Below are 25,051 nucleotides of genomic sequence, written 5' to 3'. Positions count from 1 at the left end.
TATATATATATATATATATGTTTATATATACATATAGTATGTAGTGTTTATGAATAGTCTTCATTGTGTATATATGTAGTACATATATGTGTACGAGTGTATATATTGTTGGGACAAAATCTCCTTTTTTGTTGTTTTTCATTTTTTTACATAATTTGAAAAAGGCAGTTGCCCTTTACGTTGTGTCAAAATTTCATGATTCAACAGACCAACAGAAATGGTGTGTATATATGTATATGTGTATAGTGTATATATGAAGTGCATAATGTATATACATGCATTCTCTGTATAGCGTATATATGTAACCAAAAGTGTAAATATGGCATGTATATGTACAGTATATGTGTATATATTACATATAAATATGTATGTCTTACCGTGTCTTTGGTCGGAGCGATGACCTCCTCTATCACCATGCTGTCCCTCACACAGGACGTCCTGTTCAGGGTGTTGGATCTGTCCGAGCTAAAGGAGCGCATACTGGGGTGTGTGAGAGAGTCACATACACACACACGTACACACACCCACACACATACACACAGAGCAAAACAGAGAAAAGGACACACAAACACAGAGGGACAAACAAACATCAACACAAAAACAAAAACACAAATGTTACTGCATGCAACCTCCAGGGATGAGTTACAGTCTTTCAGAATGGTGAGAGAGAGAGAGAGAGAGAGAGAGAGAGAGAGAGAGAGAGGGAGAGAAAGAGAGAGAGAGAGAGAGAGAGATTACATAGATAGAGTGTATATAATCCCATAGGTATAAAGATATCTGTGTCTCAGCATGTGCAGGTGTGCAGCTGCGAGTGTATGTACATTATATATATATGTATACATGTACTGGATGAATAACTAAATGTATGTTTCTAAATGTAGGCATTATGATATAAACTGAGTCTGTTCTACAGTTTCTCATTAGGTTGAATGAATAACTGACTCTAATTGTAGGTATTGTGATATAAACTGAGTCTGTTCTACAGTTTCTCATTAGGCTGAATGAATAACTGACACTAAATGTAGGTATTGTGATATAAACTGAGTCTGTTCTACAGTTTCTCATTAGATTGAATGAATAACCGACTCTAAATGTAGGTATTGTGATATAAACTGAGTCTGTTCTACAGTTTCTCATTAGGCTGAATGAATAACTGGCTCTAAATGTAGGTATTGTGATATAAACTGAGTCTGTTCTACAGTTTCTCATTAGGCTGAATGAATAACTGACACTAAATGTAGGTATTGTGATATAAACTGAGTCTGTTCTACAGTTTCTCATTAGGCTGAATGAATAACTGACACTAAATGTAGGTATTGTGATATAAACTGAGTCTGTTCTACAGTTTCTCATTAGATTGAATGAATAACCGACTCTAAATGTAGGTATTGTGATATAAACTGAGTCTGTTCTACAGTTTCTCATTAGATTGAATGAATAACCGACTCTAAATGTAGGTATTGTGATATAAACTGAGTCTGTTCTACAGTTTCTCATTAGATTGAATGAATAACCGACTCTAAATGTAGGTATTGTGATATAAACTGAGTCTGTTCTACAGTTTCTCATTAGGTTGAATGAATAACTGACTCTAAATGTAGGTATTGTGATATAAACTGAGTCTGTTCTACAGTTTCTCATTAGGTTGAATGAATAACTGGTTCTAAATGTAGGTATTGTGATATAAACTGAGTCTGTTCTACAGTTTCTCATTAGGTTGAATGAATAACTGACTCTAAATGTAGGTATTGTGATATATATACATATTAGCCTGGATGGTAAGTTTATATAAAGCCTGTCTAACCTCAGTAGTAGCTGTGAAAGTATGTGTGTGGGTGGAGCCTGAAGAAAGTAATTCAGGACTGTGTGAATAAATCTGTCTGAATCTGAGAGAGATCTATATCACTATGACTGTGTGTGTGTGTGTGTGTGTGTGTGTGTGTGTGCACTGCAGTGCTGTGTGAACTGTGGTACTCTCTGCAAACTGTGTGTGTGTGAGTTCTGCAGCAGTCAGCAGGAATCAGAGCTGCTCCACTCTACAGAACAAAGTGTGTGTGTGTGTGTATGTGTGTGTGTGTGTGTGTATGTGTGTGGGTGTGTGGTCAATTCTGCTGTGTCAGTGTGTGTTTGTGTGTGTTCTTTTATTGAGCAACTCACATGAATGAGCAGATATACAATGCTGTATCTCTCTCTCTCTCTCTCTCTCTCTTTCCACCCCCATCTCTCTCTCTTTCTTTTTTCTCTCTTCTCTTTTCTTGTTCTTACCCTTTATATCTTCTCTCTGTTTCTTATTTTCTCTTTCTTCTTTCTCTTTTCTCTATTTTATTGTGTTTTATTTGAAGGACAACTTTTATGATGTTGTTAATCTAATGCACTTTTACTGCAACTCACTGCTGCAGTGCAACTCTCCACACATCTCTCTCTCTCTCTCTCTCTCTCTCTCTCTCTCTCTCACTTCTCATTATAGCTCTCTCTCTCTAGTTTTTTTTTCTCTCCACCTCTTTGTCTAACCCACCTCTCTCTATCTATCTCTCTTTTCCCACCCTCTCTTCTGTGTGATGTATATGCAGTGTGTCTCTATAGAGAGCTGCAGTTTCTCCACTCTTCTTTAGAGCAACTGCAGTTCTGGAGAACCTGTAGACCACGAAACCAGCACAGAACCCTAACAGCTCCACCATCCCCTTCATTCATAGACATAGAATAAAAATGATTCTGAATGGACTCTGAAATTAACATCTGACTGATTGCATGTACTGGTTTGTGAATATTTAACATAATGAGGCATAAATATGTGGCTGATTGCTGATTGGTGGTTTGGTTTGTCCCTGGAAGTTACATTGAGTGGCACTGAAATAATAACACAACACACAACAACATAAAAACACAACAAAACTGAACCCATGCTAACTAAACCAACCATGGAACACTACAGCGAAACCAGCGGCACCACAACTTCACACACACACACACACACACACACACAACCGCACTGCGCTCTCTCCTCCACCTGCACACTCACTCTCTGAGCTGATTATGGAGTGATGAGCTGAGTGACACACCAGACCGAACACCCCATGCTCAACACAGTTCACCCTGAACTGCACACTGACTCAGCCTGGAATTCTCTAAACACATTCCAGAACACAAGTAACACTGCAACTCAGGTGTAAGCATCACTGAGATATAGAATAAACCCACACCAGCAGGATCTCACTGATGTGCAGCTATGGACTGTGCTTATATGGTTGAAACTAAATATACTCCAGGTAAGAACGTGAGATGGTGAACTAGCTAATTCCATTAACGAATTCTACAACCGAATCGGTAAATTCTACTAAATTCTACAACTCAGTAAACACTTTCTGAATTAGAACTGTGTTGAGTTGAGGAGCTTCAGAGCTCTTCAGGGTAAAATGAGCTCCTATAGAAACGCACCAGGCCAGGTGGCACATAGTGATACATGATGTGAGTTGCAGTAAAGGAGGAAAGCGGCAGTGACAGAACTGACAGCTACAGAAACCATGAGAGTAGAGAGAGAGAGAGAGAGAGAGAGAGAGAGAGAGAGGGAGACAGGAAGAGGAATGAGAGAGAGCGAAAGAGACAGAACAAGAAAAAGAAACAGAACGAAGGAGAGAGAGCAGCAGGGAGAGAAGAGAGAGGAAAGGGAAAGTGAGAGTGATGTATTGTTATAACTCTTACCTGATTCTGGGGCTGGAGATGAAGAGAAAAAGCGAGGGAAGAAAAAAGAGGAGTGAAAAGCAAAGCAGTGAGAGGCAGTGAGATAATGCAGCGCCACACTGAGGCTCCAGCATACACTATACTGCTGTACTACTACTGTACTAGTACTGTATTCATACTGAATTACTGGGGTATCACTGTACTACTACTGTTCCGATACTGTACTAATACTGTATTTATACTGCATTGCTGTATTACAGCTGTATCACTGTACTACTACTACTATTCCAGTACTGTACTAGTATTGTATTCATACTGCATTACTGTAATACTGCTGTATTACTGTACTAATACTGTATAAATATTCCATTATTGTATTACTACTGTACTATTATGCTACTACAGTATTGTGTATAATAATACAGTAATTGTGTATAATAATACAGTATTAATACTGTATTATTACATGACTACTATATTATTGTACTACTACTGTACTAATACTATATTGCTACTACAGTATTACTACTGTATTATTACAAGATGTCTATATTATTGCACTGCTACTGTACTAATACTATATTACTACTGCTGTATTACTGTACCTCTACTATATTGCTACTGTACTAGTACTGTACTCTTACTTTATAAATTCTGCATTACAGTACTGTTACAGTATTAAAGTACTATTGTATTATAGTAATTACTACTGAAGTACTACTAAAAGTACTACTAAACTACTACTATTACTGTACTACAGTACTATTGTACTACTACTGTATTACTATACTACTACTGCACTACAGTATAATCGTACTACTGCTGTACTATAGTATTACTGTATTACAACTGTACTTCAGTACTCCTGTACTACCACTACTACTGTTTTACTGTACTACAGTACCATAATGTACTCCTACAGTACCATGGTATTACCATACTACAGTGTTATGCTTTACTACAATATTACTGTATTACTGCTGTACTGCAGTATTACTGTACTACTGCTATTTTGCTACAATATTACTGTATTATTACTGTATTATAGTACTATTGTACTACTGTTGTACTACTATACACCTCTATTTCTTCATCTCCTTTTTCTCTCTTCTATCTATGTATATGTCTCTCTTGTACCTCTTTTCTTTCTCCGTCTTACTCCTCCCTTTGCTATCTTTATCCCTCTCTTTCCTTTTTTACTTTATTGTTCTTCTTTTTTTCTCTCTCTCTCTTTCTTCCTCTCTCTCTGCCCTTTTTTTGCCTCTCTCCTCCCTACCTCAACCCTCCCTCCTTTCTCTCTTTATCTGCATGTTTTGTTCCTCTATTCCTCCCCCTTGTGTATCTGTCTCTCTCTTTTCTTTCTCTCTCCCCATGTCTCTCTCTCTCTGTAATACTTGTGTTAGAGCAGCATATCACTGCTGTCAGAGCAAAACCTCACATCTGTATTATTGTTGTTTTTTAGTTTTTGACATAATTTGAAAACGCCCGCTGCTCTTTACATTGTCTGTAAATTTTATGATGAATGGACCAAAACAAACATGGTTACATTGACTTACATTAAAAGTAAAGTATGTTTTTATGTTTTTGTTCCGACAGCAGTGATACTCTATTTTCTTTAAGCATGTGTTCGTGTGTGTGTGTATGCTCGGCTGATGTCACAAACAGAAGCAAACACACTCACACACCTGACGCGCTCACAGCAATGACATCGCCGGAAAATGAATAACCATGACATCATCATCATCATAATCATAATCATCATCATCATCAAAACCAAACAAGCTCTTCATTTGTAACAGTGAGGAATAGTTTCTCTCTCAAAGTTAAAGAACAGAGCAGCGTCTTACCTCACCTGACCAGCAGCTTCACCCACTCACAACACACACTAATAATAAAACATCACCTTCATCATCATCATCACTGTGTGCTCACATCCATAAAGCCAGACATTTGCATAAGTAAAGCAGGAGCTGATATGAATATGACAAGACATCACTGTACGCTCTCATTCTCCGCATCATAAACACTGAACCAGCTGCTAACTCTACCTGACCAGGTGAGTGTGATCAGCCAAAGCTATGAGAAAAGCCATTAAAGCGATAGTTTGGTGTAAATAAACAAATAAAAAAACAAAATATCCTTACCCCCGGTGTTTGGTGTCCGAATTTTGCTGCTGTAGTTTTAGCACAGGAGCTACGAGGCTAATGTGGCTAACAAGTAATGGAGGCTTATACCCCACCAATTACCATGGTGCTAACTGCATGTCTAAAGACTAAAGATTCTTAAAGGGTTCTTTAGTAAAGATAGTGATTCTATACAGAACTATGAACACTCAAAGGTCCCCTTGCATGATTAAAGGGTTCTTTGCATGGCGCAATGGTTCTTCAGATTGATGAAAAATTCTATATAGCACCAAAAAGGGTTCTGCTATTGTTATGATGTCAAGCTTGTAACAAGAGAACTTTTTTGGCGCTATACAGAACCAATTTCAAAGAGCTTCTGTTTAGAACCATATACTACACATTCTCCATCAATCTGAAGAACCATTTCACCATGCAATGAACCATTTAAGCATGCTAAGTGGTTCTTTGAGTGTTCATGGTTCTAGATAGAACCACTGTCTTTACTAAAGAACCCTTGAAATGACGATTGATATCATTGAATATATCGTCTTTATTTAATCAATCTCTCTCTCTCTCTCTCTCTCTATATATATATATATATATACATATATATATATATATATATATATATGTGTGTGTGTGTGTGTGCATAATAATGCAGTGTATATGAACATACACTATAACATTTTAGACGCTTTAGTAGGTTCACAGTGGATTGTTATTCAGGGATGTTCCTTCACTTTTTAGTAGGAACCATATTTAACAACCAAAGTAAATCTGAAATATTTTATTGTGCAAAATAGCAAAGACAAAACTCAACAGTACGTAGACCATCCTGTCAGTGTTCCTTATTAACATTAATAAACTATGCTCAACGTTGTTTCACATCTGAAGTTGGCTTCTTATTCAGCAGCTTTTTTTTTTTTTTAATTTTCTGTTCCTTAAATGGAGCAGCAGTTACATACTGTCACCTGTACACGCCTGAATGTAACTGCTGCAGCATTTAAGGTGGAACTGGAAATTGAAATAAGTAGTCAGCTTTAACTTCATTGAATTTGTCTCATACATGCATCCCATAGACTCACTCCCCCCGACTGTCAGACACTGTAGGAATTTGGAAAATATTTCCGTCAAGCATGCTTCAATTCAAGCTGCTCCATGGCTTGTTTCAAGCACAAAGCCCTGAGAACACTAGTGTGTGGTTACCCCCTCTGAAATCAACATGGAAAGATTATAACATATATTTGAAGCCAAACGAAGAATCATGGGAATACTTTCTGGGAGAGAGTAAAATGGACGAGCTTGTCCAGAAGAAGGGTCAAACCTCCGGTTTCCGACCAAACAAACGGGGAGATCCACTGCATATTAACAGTGTATCTTTATATATTATCCAGTGATATTAGAAGCTAGGTCAGAAGGAAATAAAGGTATTAAAATTATATCACCATCAGGGAAAATGTGAGCTGTAAAATAAGACTCTGTAATGCTCACATGTGAAACTTCAAAACTGAATTTGGACATGATATCTCACTAATTCTGCAGACGACAACTGTTTTTCTAAATTCAGTCATTCAAGATTAATGTGAACTAGCTAACGCTAAACCTCCAGTGCTAAAACTTAAGAAGTGAGGTTCAGACACCAAGCAAGTTTTGGCTGGTCCTATACATTTAGGGTTGGAAGGGAGGTGGGTGGGTGAATTAGATACTTTGCCAAACTATCGCTTTAAGAGAATGAGTGTGGTATCGACTGCTCTGGTCTGTGATGTGATGAACACTCTTGTCAACAAAACATCCTATCAAACCTTTACACCGGCCACCTGCCACCACACACACACTCACACACACACACGCGCATGACACACAATCAACAATGATTGTTCCATACAATGCAGCACTGACAGAGTACTGTTTCAATCCCTCCATCCTTCTCTCTCTCCCTCTCTTCTGTCCATATGGCAGATTATAGGCTGTTAATAAACGTTCAAGGTTTACACATTCACTGGTCACTTTATTAGAAACACCTACATTATGTTTCCACTAACTGGACACTTTACTAGAAACATCCACCTTGTACTTCCACTAACTGGCCACTTTATTAGAAACACCTATCTTGTGTTTCCACTAACTGTCCACTTTATTAGAAACACCTACATCATGCTTCCACTAACTGGCCACTTTATTAGAAACACCCACCTTGTACTCCCACTAACTGTCCAATTTATTAGAAACACCTATCTTGTGCTTCTACTAACTCTCCACTTTGTTAGAAACACCTACATTATGTTTCCACTAACTGGCCACTTTATTAGAAACGCATACCTTGTACTGCCACTCACTCACTGATAGCGCTAATGAAGGATTAGAGGAGCCTGTACATTAACAGATGAGCTGCGTCTATAACTGCAATACACTGTGGATGCTCTGAATATTCATTTTGTGGATTTGAGTTGTATTATTTAGGTTCTGAATGAATCTAAGCCTCTCCGTCAGTAACTCTGTCCTGCGCGCCACAGAAATCTAATCTGCTTAAATCCTCCGTGTGAAATGTATCTGCTGTAAATAGAGTTTAACTGCGTGCAGCTCCGGCCGTATACAGCACAGCTCTAATCCTCTCCCTGCAGGCCTGACCTAACCTCTGACCTTCAGCCCGTCCTCCACCTGCCCTCTGAACTCACCTCAGATTCACCTGCACTGGCCCCCTAATCACTATTCCTTAAACTCTTAACAAAGATGGGGTTCTTTAGTAAAAGGAATGGTTCTGTATACAACCATGAATTCTATATGCTCATATAGATTGCATGGGGAAATGTGATTGATGGGAATTGTGTTGTACACTGGAAAACAGAACACTATTATAGGGAACAGTAACTGACCACTATTATAATGATTATAACAATATTGATACATAAGAGCTGGTACTTTGTAATTAATCAACGTCTATCATTAGATGAAATCTGAACATGATTATGTTTTATATACATTATATTGTTTATATATTGTCTAATTATTAACCTAAATCATAATACGTTTTTAGTGATTAGTGACAAGCTAGTGTAATGTTAACTAGTTAGCTAGCTAACTGTTAGCTACAAAAGTTTACATGCATTACAAAATGGGTAACTCATGATAAAAGCATGTAAATAAATCACCAAGTAAGTAAAGAGCTAGGTAGTTAGCTAACATTTGCTGATGCTACAGCTAGCTAACATTAGTGGCTATTATCAGACGTTCAGTGTTGCTCTAAAGCTGTGAGAGTGATGTCTGTAGACATGTATCACCAGCGAATCACTAGTGAGGAGAACTGCCACTCAATAACATCCACTGTGTTGGTGAAACTCTAGAGGGCGCTCCTGAACAAGTCCAAAATGAATTAGTTTCTATGGAGCTTTTGAGCAAAATTGTAATTTAAAAATGTACAATCATTCGTATACAGAAAATGCACTAATTCACTCAACACAGAAAAGCATAAAATACTTCAATACTTTTTAGCGCGTTTAAGCTCCAGAACTTTCTAAATGATATCAGTGAGCCGCTTTACTTGGCCAACGAGCTGATCAGCTCACCAACCAATCAGCATTGCTAACCAATCAGCGCTCAGTAGCAGTAATGCTAACCAATCAGCGCTCAGCAGCAGTAATGCTAACCAATCAGCACTCAGTAGCAGCAATGCTAACCAATCAACACTCAGTAGCAGTAATGCTAAGCAATCAGTGCTCAGTAGCAGTAATGTTAACCAATCAGCGCTCTGTAGCAGTAATGCTAACCAAGCAACGCTCAGTAGCAGTAATGTTAACCAATCAGCGCTCATTGGCAGTAATGCTAACCAAGCAATGCTCAGTAGCAGTAATGCCAAGCAGTCAGCACCCAGTAGCAGTAATGCTAACCAATCAACAATAAGTAGCAGTAATGCTAACCAATCACCTGCTAATTCTAACCAATCACCAATAACCTGTTTAGCTCTATTCTCCCCCATTCATTGAGGACTCTATCTCTGGCACCCTCTAGTGCTTTGCAGTGATGTTTTTTAATATAACGGGAGAAACAAGTGGCCAGGCACTCTTTAAACTGACTCTAGTTTTATGACGTCCACACAGAGGCCTTATCTGACCTCTACCTGCCCTCAGATCTGACCTAATTCTAAACCCTTTTACCTGCAGGAGAATTCTATTTGTTCGACAGTCAGCGTCCAGTGCGCACTGGACAAACATATAAACAAACCGCACACACATACTGTACATACATACACACATACATACACACAGCCGTGCAGGTGATACCTGACTGATCGAGCTCCGATACTAAAGCCCATGTATCCTTCCTGCGGCAGTGAATCGTCTCCAAGCTCCTTCAGGTCCTGCGGCCGCAGGTACTTCTCTGTCTCACCGGTCATCGCATCCTCACCTGAAGACAAATACATACACACTGATGTATATAGCTTCTTGGGACACATAGACATATATATACATATATATATTGGGGTCGCAACCCAAATGTTAAGAAGAGCTATTTTGTCCTTTCAAAAAAAATCAGTCCACCTTGGAAGCTACAACAGTTTACATCCATTTTATTGAAGTAACATTTCACCACCGTGGCTGTAAATATAGCCTCTTTTTGACTGTATGGCACGGCTCGACTCAACAGCTACATCATTTTCCACTGCAGATACAGAACCATAGCTGGTCATCATAACGCCACCACATGAAACTGCCGAGATGTGAAGGAGAAACTGTGTTCAGAAGAGGCTGACGGCAGCGAAACAAAAAATAGGAGAGTTTGGGAAAAGCTACAACAGAGTTCAGTCGACAAGACGATTCTGGCTGATCTAAGACGACACAAGAGGCTACGCTAACCTGGTAGCTAAAGTTAGCATGTGTGTTTAGCGATTCTCTCCAACCAATCAGCAGTCTGCGGTGTTTTTACATCACCTTTTGGTATCGACTCAGCTCGCTTGGAACCTCAATGGAGGTGGTACCAGAAATAGTAGTAACAGTAATAGTATATTTGCCTAGTGGAGAACCGAAAAAGGTGAGTAGACTCGAGTCAAGCCGGTACCATGTAGTGGAAAAGCAGCTCAGCATGTCTCAGTATGTGCTAATGTCCTAGTATAGACTGAAAATATAATATAAACAAAAACACAGACTCACTTTGCTCTGCTTTAAGCTTTAGCTCAGCTATAGCTGCTTTTCTCGCATCTCTGGCAGGAAACTTTTCCACAAAAGTAGAACAGTTTCTTGTTTTTACGAGGCTGAAGTCGCTTCTCATTCGCCAGCTTCTAGATCAAATTTTCCTGTTCTACCTTAAATGTTGCCTGAGGTGCCAGAATGTAACTGCTGCACCATTTAAGGTGATCATGATCTTTGGAAGATCTGCTAAAATCCCATGTTGAAAGTCACTGTGTAGCACCAGCTGATACGCTGAAGGATGCTGTTATCATTACATTGCTTATAACCCAAGTTAAACAGCGCCATCTTGTGCAACTAACGAATAAGTTCATTTTTCAGGAGATATTTGTGAGGAGATATCAGATAATCCACTTCCACACCCCTGCAGAGAAAACTCCTAACAACCACCTGGAACACCTGGTAGACACCAAAACTGTACCCCATCAGATAAACAGCACTTAAAGCTTTCATCTTTGAGAGAGAGGAGAAAATCAAGCTGCTTCAGATCTGAAAACATCCACAGGTGTTTCTGTCCATCCTTCCACTGTGAGAAGACAACTCAGCGCTATGGGTCTGAAAGGATGTGTAGCTGTTCAAAAAGAACCCTCACTCACAGAAAAGGAGACAGACACATCAAACAGAGAAGCTGAACAATGGACTGACCACCCCAGAGTCCAAACCTCAACATCACTGAATGTGTTTGATTACTTCAGAAAATGATCAACCAACTTCTGAGACTGAACTTTGGAGGTGTGTCTGCAGATTTCTTTGGGAAACTGGAAGTGAGTCTCCTGAAAAGTACGAAATAAATGAAGGGTGGGCTCAGGAACCAAAACTTACAGAAGTCCGGAAAGGCCATGAGCTGTTGCTATAATTTCCTGGATCGTTATCTTGAGATAACAAGAGAACTAACTCGCTATTTCAAGATGATAACTTTGCTATCTTGAGATCACAAGATAATTAACTTGTTATCTCAAGATAACAACTTTTGCTATCTCGAGATAACAAGATAATTAACTCGTTTTCTCAAGATAACAACTTTTGCTATCTTGAGATAACATGATAACTAACTCGTTACTTCAAGATAACCACTTTTGTTATCTCGAGGTAACAAAATAACTAACTCGCTATGTCAAAACAACTTTGTTATCTTGTGATAATAAGACAATTAACTTGTTATCTCAATTATAACTACCTTATAGCCTCTCTAGACCTCAAAAACCAAACACTAAAAGCTTTTGCTTTTTCAGTTTTATGAAATGAAATATGGAGTTTTTGTTAATAGCACCTTATAAAGTCAATACTACAGTCAAGTATGAAAACAAGCGCCCACAGCCCTCCACACGCTCACGTTATCCCGGCGTCCGATTCGTATCCACTAGATAATTCATCACGGTCACTTAACACCTCTGCTTTTTCTGGTGGCTGCTGCAGAGCAGCGCTGCTGCAGCTGAGCCGGGTTCCTGCAGGTCACAGAGCTGCTCTGTACTCACACTGATATAAACACAGCTATAAACAAAACCACAGCGTCCACTCTTACTCACTGACTGGAGCGGAGCGGTCAGTCACCGTCTTCAGAAAAGCTTCAGTGATGCAGCATTCACTCCAAACATCAGCATTCACTCCACACTCAACTCTACCTCTACCTCTCTCTCTCTCTCTCTACTTCTACCTCTCTCACACTCTACCACTCTCTCAGTGTCTCTCCACCTCTCTCTCTTGCTCTCTACTTCTATCTCTCTCACTCACTTCCACTCTCTGTGTCTCTCTACCTCTCTCTCACTCTCTACCACTCTCTGTCTCTCCTCCTCTCTCTCTTGCTCTCTACTTTTATCTCTCTCACTCTCTACCACTCTCTAGCTCTCTCTTTCCAACTCTCTCCAACCCTCTCTCTACCCCTACCTCAGTATCTCTCTACCTTTCTCTCTCCATCTGTCTCTCTCTACCTGTCTTTCTCTCTACTTGTACCTTTCTCTTTACCTCTCTCTGTCTCTCTCTCTCTCTCTCTCTCTCTCTCCTGCTCTCTCTTTACCTCTCTCTCCCTTCTCTTTGTTTTCATTCTCTCTCTCCCTCTACAAATTCATTTTCCTCTCTCGTTTTCTCTCGTCTTTTCTAGATCACTTTCTTGTTTTCTGTCACAGTTCTCTCTCTCCTTCTCCTTTATGCATTATCTTTCTTCTCCCTTTCTATTTGTTTTCTTCCTTGCTTTCTTTCTCTCTCTCTCTCTCTCACCTCTTTCTGTATCTGCAGGATCTGCAGTCCGTCGCCATTAGCCGTCCCGTTTTCACTCCCTCTCTCTCTCTCTCCGTATGTGTGTGTCGCGCACTGCAGCAGTGGATCAGCTCATACACACACACATACACACACACCCTCTCTCGCTCGTCCCAGTGTGGGATACTCCGGGCTGTTCAGCTCCATCAGCAGAATGAATCAGTGAATCCAAAGAATCGACTCAGTGAAGCTCAGAAAGAGAGAGATGGGAGGGGGAGGGGCCTATCTAGCGCACACACACACACACACACACACACACACACACACACACACACACACAAATGAAACTAGGACGTGCCTCTCTTTCCTCTCTTTCTCTCTCTCTCTCTCTTCTTTCTGTCTCTCTTTTTACTCTCTCTCTTTATTCTTTCTCTTTCTTTGCTCTTTCTTCCTCTATCTTCTGTCTCTCTCTCTTACTCTGTCTTTCTCTTTCTCCTCTCCCTTTCTCTCTCTTTATCTCTCTCTCTCTCTCTTTTATCTTTCTCTTCTGTCTCTCTTTCTCTTTCTCTCATTACTCCCTCTCTCTTTCTCTATCTTTATCTCTCTCTCTCTCTCTGTGTAATGTACAGTTGTAGAGCTGACGGATTCAGCTGGAAGTCATAAGTAAAAGTTCTTGAGAAGATTACGTAACCCGTGTGGTCACTCAGGGTCAGCGGTGGAGATGTGCTGAGATAACGCGGTCAGGGCGTGTACATGGAGAACTTTGTTCGCTTTAGATTATGATGATCATAAACTGACGGAATACGGCTCTCCACCCAGCACTCATCTCTACTGCACTGACCTCACCTCTCTCTCCCTCTCTCTCAGTTCAGTTGGACTTTATTAGTGTGAATGTAAGGAGACAGGCTGTTGCTGAAGCAGTTAAAGTTAAAACTTCCTCGCTCTTTTTTAATAAAGAGTCTAATATAAACACTATTAAATTCTCAAAGCATACTATTTACTCTCCAGTCCATATATGGAAACTATGGAACCACAAAACAGCCTATTCTGAGTTCAGTGTTTTTGTGATGTCACAAAATTTACACATATTCTCCTGTTCTCTCTCCTATTCAGTCTATAGCAGTTTTGCCCCACCCATTCAGCCTGCAGCAGTTTAGTCCCACCCATTCAACCTATAGCAGTTTAGCCCCAACCATTCAGCCTACAGCAGTTTAACCCCACCCATTCAACCTATAGCAGTTTAGCCCTACCCATTCAACCTATAGCAGTTTAGCCCCTCCCATTCAGCCTACCGCAGTTTAGCCCCACCCATTCAGCCTACAGCAGGTTGGCCCCACACATTCAGCCTATAGCAGTTCAGCCCCGCCCATTCAGTCTACAGCAGTTTAGCTCCACCCATTCAGCCTACAGCAGTTCAGCCCCACCCATTCAGCCTATAGCAGTTTAGCCCGGCCCATTCAGCCTATAGCAGTTTAGCCCGGCCCATTCAGCCTACAGCAGTTTAGCCCTGCCCATTCGTTCTGTAGCTATAAGAAGTGTTTCAGCCCAGATTGGCTACCAAGTATGAGGCACAATACTTGGTAGCCAATCAGATCAGAGCTCATTTAGATCAAAGACACAGTAACAAAAACAGGCTGTTTCACTGTAAGGGATAAAGAGAGGCTGGAAAATCATTGTGTAGAAATGATTTATGACGGTTTTTGGCCCATAAAGCTATAGAAAAATAAAGTACAAGGAACATGTAAGACATGGGCTATTTAACAATAAATGTGAACATAAATAAAGGAAAGAAAAAAAATGAATATAAATATGAAAAAAACACCGCAAACAAAACAAACGTTATTTGAGGTATTATGAGTAGACAATAAAAGAAAATAATAAAATGGTTGCAGAGAGCTTCCAAAAAGTTATAATTAGCCATAATCAACAATAATTTAATGATTGGCCTCTCATGGTTTCATTATCTCCCTCTCTCTCTCTCTCTCTCTGCCTCACTCTCTCTCTCTCAGTCAGCAGGTGTTAGCTGTAGGTCAGGTGAGTGTTTCCATGGAGAAGTACAGTGTGGAAACTCACTCATTAATATTACAGCATCCTGCGCCTGTGTGAGTGTCTGTGTAATGAATATGAGTGTTTAGAGCACAATAACATCTGTACTGTTATTCATCACATAATTAATATTTAACATGATAGTATCATATCAGTTATATCATAACCAAAGTTACAGTATGTCAATAATGAATAATTAAATTATAAGATGGTACTAATAAATAATCTCCTGCTGATAAAGAAATAATGTAGACATTGACCTTCATATATTTTAACTCAGTAACTGATACAACTTTCCTCAACCACAGCAAGTCATATTCTGCTGACCAGAGTTTACTTCCAACCCTGACCGGAGCTTAACTCCAACCCTGACCAGAGTTTACCTCCAACCCTGACCAGAGTTTAACTCCAACTCTGACCAGATTTTACCTCCAGCCTTGACCACAGTTTAACTCAAACTCTGACCAGGATTTAACTCCAACCCTGACCAGAGTTTACTTCTTACCCTAACCATATTTTACCTCCAACCTTGACCACAGTTTAACTCAAACTCTGACCAGAGTTTACCTCCAACCCTGACCAGAATTTACCTCCAAGCCTGACCACAGTTTAACTCCAACCCTGACCACAGTTTAACTCCAACCCTGACCACAGTTTAACTTAAACTCTGACCAGAGTTTACCTCCAACCCTGACCAGAATTTACCTCCAACCCTGACCAGAATTTACCTCCAAGCCTGACCACAGTTTAACTCCAACTCTGACCAGAGTTTGCCTCGAACCCTGACCAGACTTTACCTTCAACCTTGACCATGGTTTAACTCCAACTCTAATCACAGTTTAATTCCAACCCTGCTCCTAACCAGGACAGAACAAACCAATCATATTACAGTCAGGAAAGTCCAGTCTTACCCTCATCATCTGACATGTCCAGGAACTCGTTCATGGTTTCCGGAACGTTCAGCTTGTGTTTCTCCGTCACTGGTGGCTGCAGAGAGGAGATGGATACGAGTGAAGGAACTTCATTGATCAGAATCACGATCCAAATTCATATTTACTTCATATTTATTCTACTGTATGAGGAACCGCTCCATATAATGAAGCCTCATCAGCTCCTTGAATGAATTTTGATGGAAATGTGTTTGATTTACAAAACCAGAAGCTGGATTTTCATCCAAGCGGTCCACAACCTAACTGCCAAGGTTTTAGATTCCATTGGACATTATATATGGTGCCTCTTTGGCATAGATCTGGACAAAAATCTAGACCCCATATCTGTTTAGAGGATTTACATAATATCATTTATAGCAAAAGAAATGCATTTTGCTCAAATGGAAGCAACAAAGACCTCCAACATTTAATTAGTTCAAAAACAGTCTGAATGAAATGCTGTGACTGGAACAGCACACGTGTTCTGTGACCATAACATTTTATTTTCTTCTTCTTCTTCTTTTATAACAATGTTTTTATTTATTTCTCCCTAATTATTGTTATTTTGTTTACACCTTTTAATTATTTGTTTTCCTGCCCTCAATATAGCCTAACTGCTGCACCATTTAAGGTGGAACGTGACAATTCAAACAAGATGTTGAGGCGCCAGAATGTAACTTCTGCACCATTTAAGGTGGAACGGAACAATTCAAACAAGAAGCTGAGATGGCAGAATGTAATTGCTGCACCATTTAAGGTGGAACGGAACAATTCAAACAAGAAGCTCAGGTGGCAGAATGTAACTGCTGCACCATTTAAGGTGGAACGTGAAAATTTGGATAAGAAGCTGAGGCACCTGAATGTTACCGCTGTACCATTTAAGGTGGAACAGGAAAATCTGGACAAGAAGCCGAAACTCCAGAATGTAACTGCTGCACTATTTAAGGTGGAACGGGAAAATTCAAACAAGAAGCTGGCGAACAATAAGCTTCCTTCAGCTTCATGGAGAGTTGAAAAGCATGAAAACGGATGAGGAGGCTGCTCTGTTTCTGTTGAAAGGTGGGCAACATTAACTTATTTTTGCTGTTTCACAGAACCAATAGCTCAGCTGTCACGCCTCCCTCCGGCCCGGCTGAAACTACCGCCAATGTAGCTGCCTCACACTACAGTTCCCAGAACCCCTCGCTTCATCACATGACTCAGGACTCTAACCTCCATGTATCAATGCTGTGCATCACTGGATTTCTAATCTCCCACACCTGTTTTTGTTTGTAATGCTTCATTGCGAAGTATCAATTCCCTGTTGAGCATACCAAGTGTTCTTTTGATGTTTGTTATCTCCTTTCTGTGTATGACCTGTATATCGTTTATGACCTATCTTGTCCCTTTGCTCAGTTTTGGATTTCTGGTTTTTGACTTTTTGCTTCTGTTTTTCGACTGTGATTTTGGATGAACCCTCTGATATTAAAGTTCTTAACTCAAGCCTCATCTGCAAGTGTCTGGTTCTGCCTCCTGTTGTTACAATAGCATTGTTTTGTTCCATTCGTTTGTGATAGCAACCTAGCTAACACTAGCTACACTACTTGTTGTGTCATTGTGCTCTGATGTTATACCATTGTATTTGTCTGAACAATGTTTGTGAAGGGTTTTATGACCAGGAAGATCTAAAAAAACAAGTTTGCTAGCCCTGTGTTGTTCATCTTGGCAACGCCCATCCATGAATCTTGGGCGGAGCTTCTGAAGGAGCACTGAAGGGAGGGGCATGTTTTGTTTTTGTGGTTGAGTTAAATATCAATAATCCTTCTCTAGAATCGCATACTTCACCTTTAACGTGTGGTAGAGCACATTACTGAACCTGAAAAGAGCATTTCAGGAAGAAGAATTGATAAACCAAACATTCTGCTGCCATTGAAGCATCAGTGCCGCTATGGTGAGTGACTGAGTGAATGAGTTAGCAGCCAAACAACATGGGACTCCTGAATACCAGGGGTCTTTCACACACTGCATTCACTGATTTTCCTTCAGTACTGTACTGTACACCCTTACTGTACAGTGTGTGTGTATGTGTGTTACCGTGGCAGTGAGGTTTTCATCTGTTACTCCTCTTAGAGTGTCGACCACAGAGATGTATCCGAGCCGCCGGGCGATCGAGAGAGCAGTGTTACCGTTCTGAAAAACACAGTGAGACACTTTCAGTACGATTAATCAATTAAAGTCCTCATATTTCACTGAAAGTTTGTATAAATATCTGTATGTGTACTGACCACTGTGAGATCATTGGCTGAGGCTCGGTGCTGAAGAAGCATATTAATGATGTGGGTGTGGCCTTGCTGTGCTGCCTGGTGTAGAGGAGTGTATCCACTCTGCAGAGAGAGAGAGAGAGAGAGAGAGAGAGAGAGAGAGAGAGAGAGAGAGAGAGAGAGAGAGGCTTATGTTTACAGATGAAAATACAAACTCCTGATAAAAATATCTCATGTAAACAAACCCACCTTTGTTTTGCTGTTGATCTTCGCTTGATTCTCTAACAGGAAGCTGGCCATCTTCATGTTGCCATAGTGACAGGCCACATGCAACGGAGTGTAACCCGTCTGGAGAGAGAGAGAGAGAGAGAGAGAGAGAGAGCTTCAGTAGCACGGTTTGATGTGAAAATATATAATATGCTGTTCAAGTACAAACAATAGAAAGAGAGATAAAGAACAAAAGGCTTGAGAGAAAGAAGAAAGACAGAGAGTGAGAGAAAGAGAAAAAGTAAGATAGAGAAATACACATTTATATATATATATATGTATATATATATATATATATATATATATATATATATATATATAAAAAACTTTTTTATTTTGAGAAACCAAGGATTTGGAGACCCCTAGTGGCCAATGTATGAATAAGACCTAAGAGGCTATATAGTGACACATGCACACGCACTCACACATACTATGCAGAGAGTGTGCAGTGTGATTCTTGTCAAAGTGCAGCATGCTGAGGTTTCTATGGAAACACTGTGACCCCTGACCTTTGTGTGAGCGTCCACCTCAGCCCCATGATTCAGCAGAACCTCAGCCACGCCCACTCTGTCCTCCTGAGCCGCCAGGTGCAGCGGAGTCAGCCCGTTCTGTCACACACACACACAGCAGGAACACGGTGTGAGTGTACAGACTCTTCTGCCTCCACTTCATCACCTCTAAAGCTTTACCTGCTGCTGCTGTAAAAAGCTGCTCTGCTCCTCAGAGCACCACAGCCTCGATACGCGACCTACAATGGCACGCAGCCCTGTAAATGTTGCCATGGTGACAGCAAGTTTTCAGTATTTTGTGATGCCTCTAGAGGCTTTGGTAGATTTACCACAGGTAACACAGACGAGCATCAAGTAAATCAGATAAGTAAATCCACTGACAATAAATAAATAAATAAATAATAAATAAATAAAGAATAAATAGAACATTGCATTTCCTGAAGAAAGTGGTCGCTGTGGTGGTTGCTAGGGATTTGTTAGGGCGATGCTATGGTATTCCAGGTAGCTGGTAAGGTGTTGCTAGGTGATTGCAATGTTAAACGGTTGCTAGAATGTGTTTAGATGGTTGGTAAAGTGTTGCTAAGCAGTTGCTAAAATGATTCTAGTTGGTTGCTAGGATGTTGCTAAGCAGTTGCTAGAATGTTTCTGGGGGTTGCTAGGGTCTTCCTAAGCAGTTGCTAGAATGATTCTAGGTGAGTGCTAGGATGTTGCTAAGCAATGGCTAGAATATTTCTAGGTGGTTGCTAGGGTGTTGCTAAGCAGTTGCTAGAATGTTTCTAGGTGGTTGCTAGGGTGTTTCTAAAGGGATACTATGGTGTTCCAGGTAGTTACTAGAGTGGTTGTTGTGGTGTTCCAGGTGGTTGTTAGGATACTGCTAGGTTGTTGATATGGGATCCCAGGTGGGTGCTAGGGCATTGCTAGGCAGTTGCTGTAGTATCCCAGGTGATTGCTATGGTGCTCCAGGTGGTTGCTATGGTATTACAAATGGTTGCAATGCTGTTGCTAAGTGGATGCTATGTTATTCCTGGTGGTTGCTCATTTTCTATGAACAATGCAGGGTTATATTTGTGTGTTTGTGTGTACCTTATTGCCCATGTTAACGTTAGCGTGTTTGGTCAGTAATAGCGACACCAGGTCCACACTGCCCTCCTGAGCAGCGAGGTGCAGCGGGCTGATGCCCTGCCGCGTCACTGCATTCGTCTCCGCTCCGAACTCCAGCAGAGTCGTACCGATCTCCAACTGATTCTTCTTAGCGGCGATGTGGAGAGGAGTGTATCCGTTCTACAGAGAGAGAGCAGCACCGTTTATTAACCTAATGAGCAACTCTGCTTACACCTCACCAACTAGCATGGTACTAACTGCAAGTCTAGATCCTCTTAGGTGGGCTTTACAAGGTTAGCTTTAATTTTTTCACTGGTTCGATCCCTGAACCGACAGTATGTGACTGAAGTCCCCCAACTGCTCCCTGGGCGCTGCGGATAGCGCTGCCCACCGCTCTGGGCAAGTGTGCTCACTGCCCCCTAGTGTGTGTGTTCACTAGTGTGTATGTGGTATTTCACTGCATGGATGGGTTAAATGTAGAGGTGAAATTTCTCTGTTGTGGGACTGATAAGGGTCTCTTAATATTAACTAGACTAACAAAGAAGAATAAACAGTAGCACAAGCAGCTGTTAGTGTTTAAATACGTTATTGGTGTTTCATGAAACTTTCTTCACAAAGTTTTAAATAAATTTCAGGATTGTTTACATTATCTAACTCAAGGGCAACTTAGGCCCAAATCCCATTTCACCCCTCGCCCCTACAACTCCTTAGCCCTTACCCTTCTGTTTTGTGAGTTCACGACTAGGGGTAGGGGGTCCCAATTCTTGTTGAGATAGAGGGGTCAGGCAAAGTGTTAGGGCTACATGAGGTTTTTCAGAGACACACTCCAAACAGAGTGTTATTAGGAAAAAAAGAAAAAATGGCAAGATGGCTGCAGAAGTGACCAAAGAAACACATAAATGTGAGAATTCTCTGTTAAAAATTATGATAACCACTGTATCATCTTAGTGTAATGTTGTTTTGATGTATTATAATCACTAGTAGTAGCTGATGTCTCGGTAGCTAGCTAGCTAATTTCCCGTTCCCGTGGGAAAATCTGAACAAGAAGCTGGCGAATAACTGACTTCAGCTCCATATCACTGAAGAATTAGGGGTGGGTAATAATAAATAATTGCCCCCTTTGAAGGCATATGATGCCCTAAATGTAACTAAAGCCCAGCAGTGAGGAGCTGAACTTTACCCTCCTCTGCTATCACTGCAGACTGGCAGGGTCGCCTACAGAGCAGGGCTAGTTGCCTGTTAATGATGTAATGCTGTTTTTATTTGAGGGTCCCATTTCGTAGGGAAGACTTCAAACACTACCCCTTAAAACTCAGTTCCAAGGGGCAAGGAGACCTTCGAAAACAAGGGGTAGGTTGCATTAAGATTTCACCATGTAAAGCCAGCCGTGCAGTCATCTCAGAGTGTGTGGAGCTGATCAGTAATCAAACAGTGGTTTCTGACACTTTTAATATTTGTTGAACTGTCACTTTAAGCTGGACACATTAGCGCAGCGCTAGTGGTGTGTGTGTTTCAGCAGGTTGTGATGTTATGGTTTAATGGCTGATGACGTTAATAACTGTCAGTACTGTTAGTGAAGCGGAGAGCAGAGCAGGGCGTGATATCAGTACCTTGGCTGCAGCGTGTGGTGACGCCCCGTGATCCAGCAGCAGCAGAGCCACTCTCTGATTATCATAGTGAGCAGCTACATGCAGCGGAGTTAACCCAGTCTATAACACACACACACAGACACACACACACACACACATTCGTATGAGTGGTATTAAGCATGAGAAGCAGTGAGAGGAAATGAAAAAGGACAATAAATTTAACCCCATAAACTCTTATAGCCTGTATGGAACCACATAATTTATATTAGCTTTACAGTAGACTAAATACTAAAAAACTAACAGTACTAATAAATACTAAAAAATTAATAGTAATTACTGTGTATTTCATAGTAGATACTGAACAATTTAAAGTAGATGCTGATTCATTTGTAGTCGTTACTGAATAATTCACAGTATATACTGAAATATCTGTAGTAGTTCCTGAATAATTCATTGTAGAAGCTGAATAATTCATAGTTGATGCTGAATAATAAACTCTGGGCTTGTGTCTGTAGTTTAAGGGGTTAAATCTGTATTTTTTTGTAAAAGGAATGATGATTTCCCTCAACACACTACACTGCAGAGAGCTGACAGGTGTGTGATTACAGGTGTTTTACAGTGTTATAGGATGTCAGTTTCAGTGCTATTACAGGCGTATTAAAAGTTATAGCGTCTCAGGTTGAGTGCTATTACAGGCATATTAGAGTGTTATAGTGTGTCAGTTTGAGTGCTATTACAGGTGTATTTGAGTGTTATAGCATGTCCGTTTGCTGGCTAATACAGGTGTATTAGAGTGTTATAGCATGTCAGTTTGAGCCCTATAACAGGTGTTTAAGAGTGTTATAGTGTGTCAATTTAAGTGCTATTACAGGCTTATTAGAGTGTTATAGCATGTCAGTTTGAGCATTATTACAGGTGTATTAATGTACGTGTGTAACTCACCTTGCCTGCTGTATCCGGTGCTGCTCCTTTCTGCAGGAGCAGCTTTGCTGCCTCTATCTGGCCGTATTTAGCAGCAACATGCAGAGGCGTGAAACCTTTCTGTTAAAGAGAGACAAGCACCAGCATCAGTGTCAGAACGCACACACATACACACACACACACACACACACACACACACACACACACACACACACACACTCACACTCTCACACTAACCTTGGTAGCTGCAGAGAGTGAAGCTCCGTGTTCCAGCAGCAGGGCGGCGGTCTCCTGATGCCCCTCCCTCACCGCCAGGTGCAGTGGGGTGTAGCCTGAGGTTGTGGCTGCGCTAGGCCACGCCCCCTTCTGCAGCAGCAGCTGAACTATCTCCGTTTTCCCCAGACGACTGGAGATATGGAGCGCCGTCTGGTCGTCCTGGAGACGAACAGCACAGACACACAGAAGACCAATTAGAGATGGACGTACTTCTTCTTTCCTTCCTCTTCTATTGACTACAATTCTTTTTCCTCCAAATCCCCTGCCCACAAACAAATACTATAGCAACTCCCGTCAGTGTTCCAGCCAAAGCCCCACCCCAACAACTATAGCAACTCCCTTCAGTGTTCCAGCCAAAGCCCCACCCCAACAACTATAGCAACTCCCTTCAGTGGTCCAGCCAAAGCCCCACCCCCAACAACTATAGCAACTCCCTTCAGTGTTCCAGCCAAAGCCCCACCCAACAACTATAGCAACTCCCTTCAGTGTTCCAGCCAAAGCCCCACCCCCAACAACTATAGCAACTCCCTTCAGTGTTCCAGCCAAAGCCCCACCCCAACAACTATAGCAACTCCCTTCAGTGTTCCAGCCAAAGCCCCACCCCCAACAACTATAGCAACTCCCTTCAGTGTTCCAGCCAAAGCCCCACCCCCAACAACTATAGCAACTCCCTTCAGTGTTCCAGCCAAAGCCCCACCCCAACAACTATAGCAACTCCCTTCAGTGTTCCAGCCAAAGCCCCGCCCCCAACAAATACAGCCACTCCCCCACTCCCCCAAAAATATAAAGGCCCCTTCAGTGTTACCTCCAAAGCCCCGCCACAAATCTATCATTCTGCGTCTATCTATTTGTCTATCTATCTATCTATCTATCTGTCTATCTGTCTGTTTGTTTATCTATCTATGTGTCTGTCTGTTGATCTGTTTGTTTATCTATCTATGTGTCTGTCTGTTGATCTGTTTGTTTATCTATCTATCTATCTATCTATCTATCAGTCTGTCTGTCTGTCTGTCTGTTTATCTATCTATCTATCTATCTGTCTATCTATCTATCTATCTGTCTGTCTGTCTGTTTATCTATCTATCTATCTATCTATCTATCTATCTGTCTGTCTGTCTGTTTGTCTCTTTGACTATCAGTCTGTCTGTCTGTCTGTCTCTTTGACTATCTGTCTTTCTGCCTGCCTTTCTGTCTCTTTGACTCTCAGTCTGTCTGTCTGTCTCTTTGGTTATCTGTCTGTCTGTCTGTCTCTTTGGCTATCTGTCTGTCTCTTTGACTATTAACCTGTCTATCTGTCTGTCTCTTTGACTGTCAGTCTGTCTGTCTCTTTGACTATCAGTTTGTCTGTCTGTCTTGTCGAGTATCTGTCCATCTGCCTGTCTGTCTTGTCGAGTATCTGTCCGTCTGTCTGCCTGTCTGTCTCTTTGACTGTCAGTCTGTCTGTCTCTTTGATTACCTGTCTGTCTGCCTGTCTCTTTGACTGTTTGTCTGTCTGTCTATCTCTCTCTTTAACTATCTGTCTGTCTGTCTCTTTGAGTATCTATCTATCTATCTATCTATCTATCTATCTATCTGCCGATCTGTCTGTCTATCTGTCTATGATGTAACAGTGAACTCTACTAAATGAGCTTTAATGAAAACTGTTCTGTATCAAACACAGTAAACTAACATCCAGTCAGATCACAGAAGGTGCGTATCAGTTTCACACAGCAATGTTTTCCACATTTGTCTCTGTGTGTTTGTGTGTGTGTGTGCATGTATATATCACCTTGGCCTTGATGTCCACCTTCGCTCCGTTCTGTAGCAGATATCTGACCACATCGGCCTGACCGGCTCTCGCTGCCATGTGTAGCGCCGTCTCTCCTCTCTACAACACACAGAGACACACAGGCTCACACAGGAAACACACACACTGCTGCACTCATCATGTTCTCAGGTGACACTTTTCACACCACAGTATGAATACACACTACACTACACCACTCTGCTACGTGGCGCT

The 25,051-nt window shown here is 41.1% G+C and overlaps 1 protein-coding gene across 1 annotated transcript in view; it reads right to left on the bottom strand.

The window, feature by feature from the left end:
• Positions 1-25,051, bottom strand: part of LOC118823420 (ankyrin-3-like) — a 154,183-nt gene that overhangs the window by 43,966 nt on the left and 85,166 nt on the right. The window contains 12 exon segments of the mRNA XM_036593014.1: positions 378-480; positions 10,079-10,202; positions 16,132-16,207; positions 18,223-18,318; positions 18,414-18,512; positions 18,639-18,737; positions 19,166-19,264; positions 20,249-20,446; positions 21,877-21,975; positions 22,798-22,896; positions 23,014-23,211; positions 24,821-24,919. Of these exon segments, the coding sequence (XP_036448907.1) occupies positions 378-480; positions 10,079-10,202; positions 16,132-16,207; positions 18,223-18,318; positions 18,414-18,512; positions 18,639-18,737; positions 19,166-19,264; positions 20,249-20,446; positions 21,877-21,975; positions 22,798-22,896; positions 23,014-23,211; positions 24,821-24,919 (1,389 nt within the window).

Source organism: Colossoma macropomum, unplaced genomic scaffold (genome assembly GCF_904425465.1).
Source record: "Colossoma macropomum unplaced genomic scaffold, Colossoma_macropomum, whole genome shotgun sequence".
Lineage (NCBI taxonomy): Eukaryota > Metazoa > Chordata > Actinopteri > Characiformes > Serrasalmidae > Colossoma > Colossoma macropomum.
Note: the sequence above shows the minus strand (reverse complement) of the source record. Positions and strands in the feature narration are given on the sequence as shown.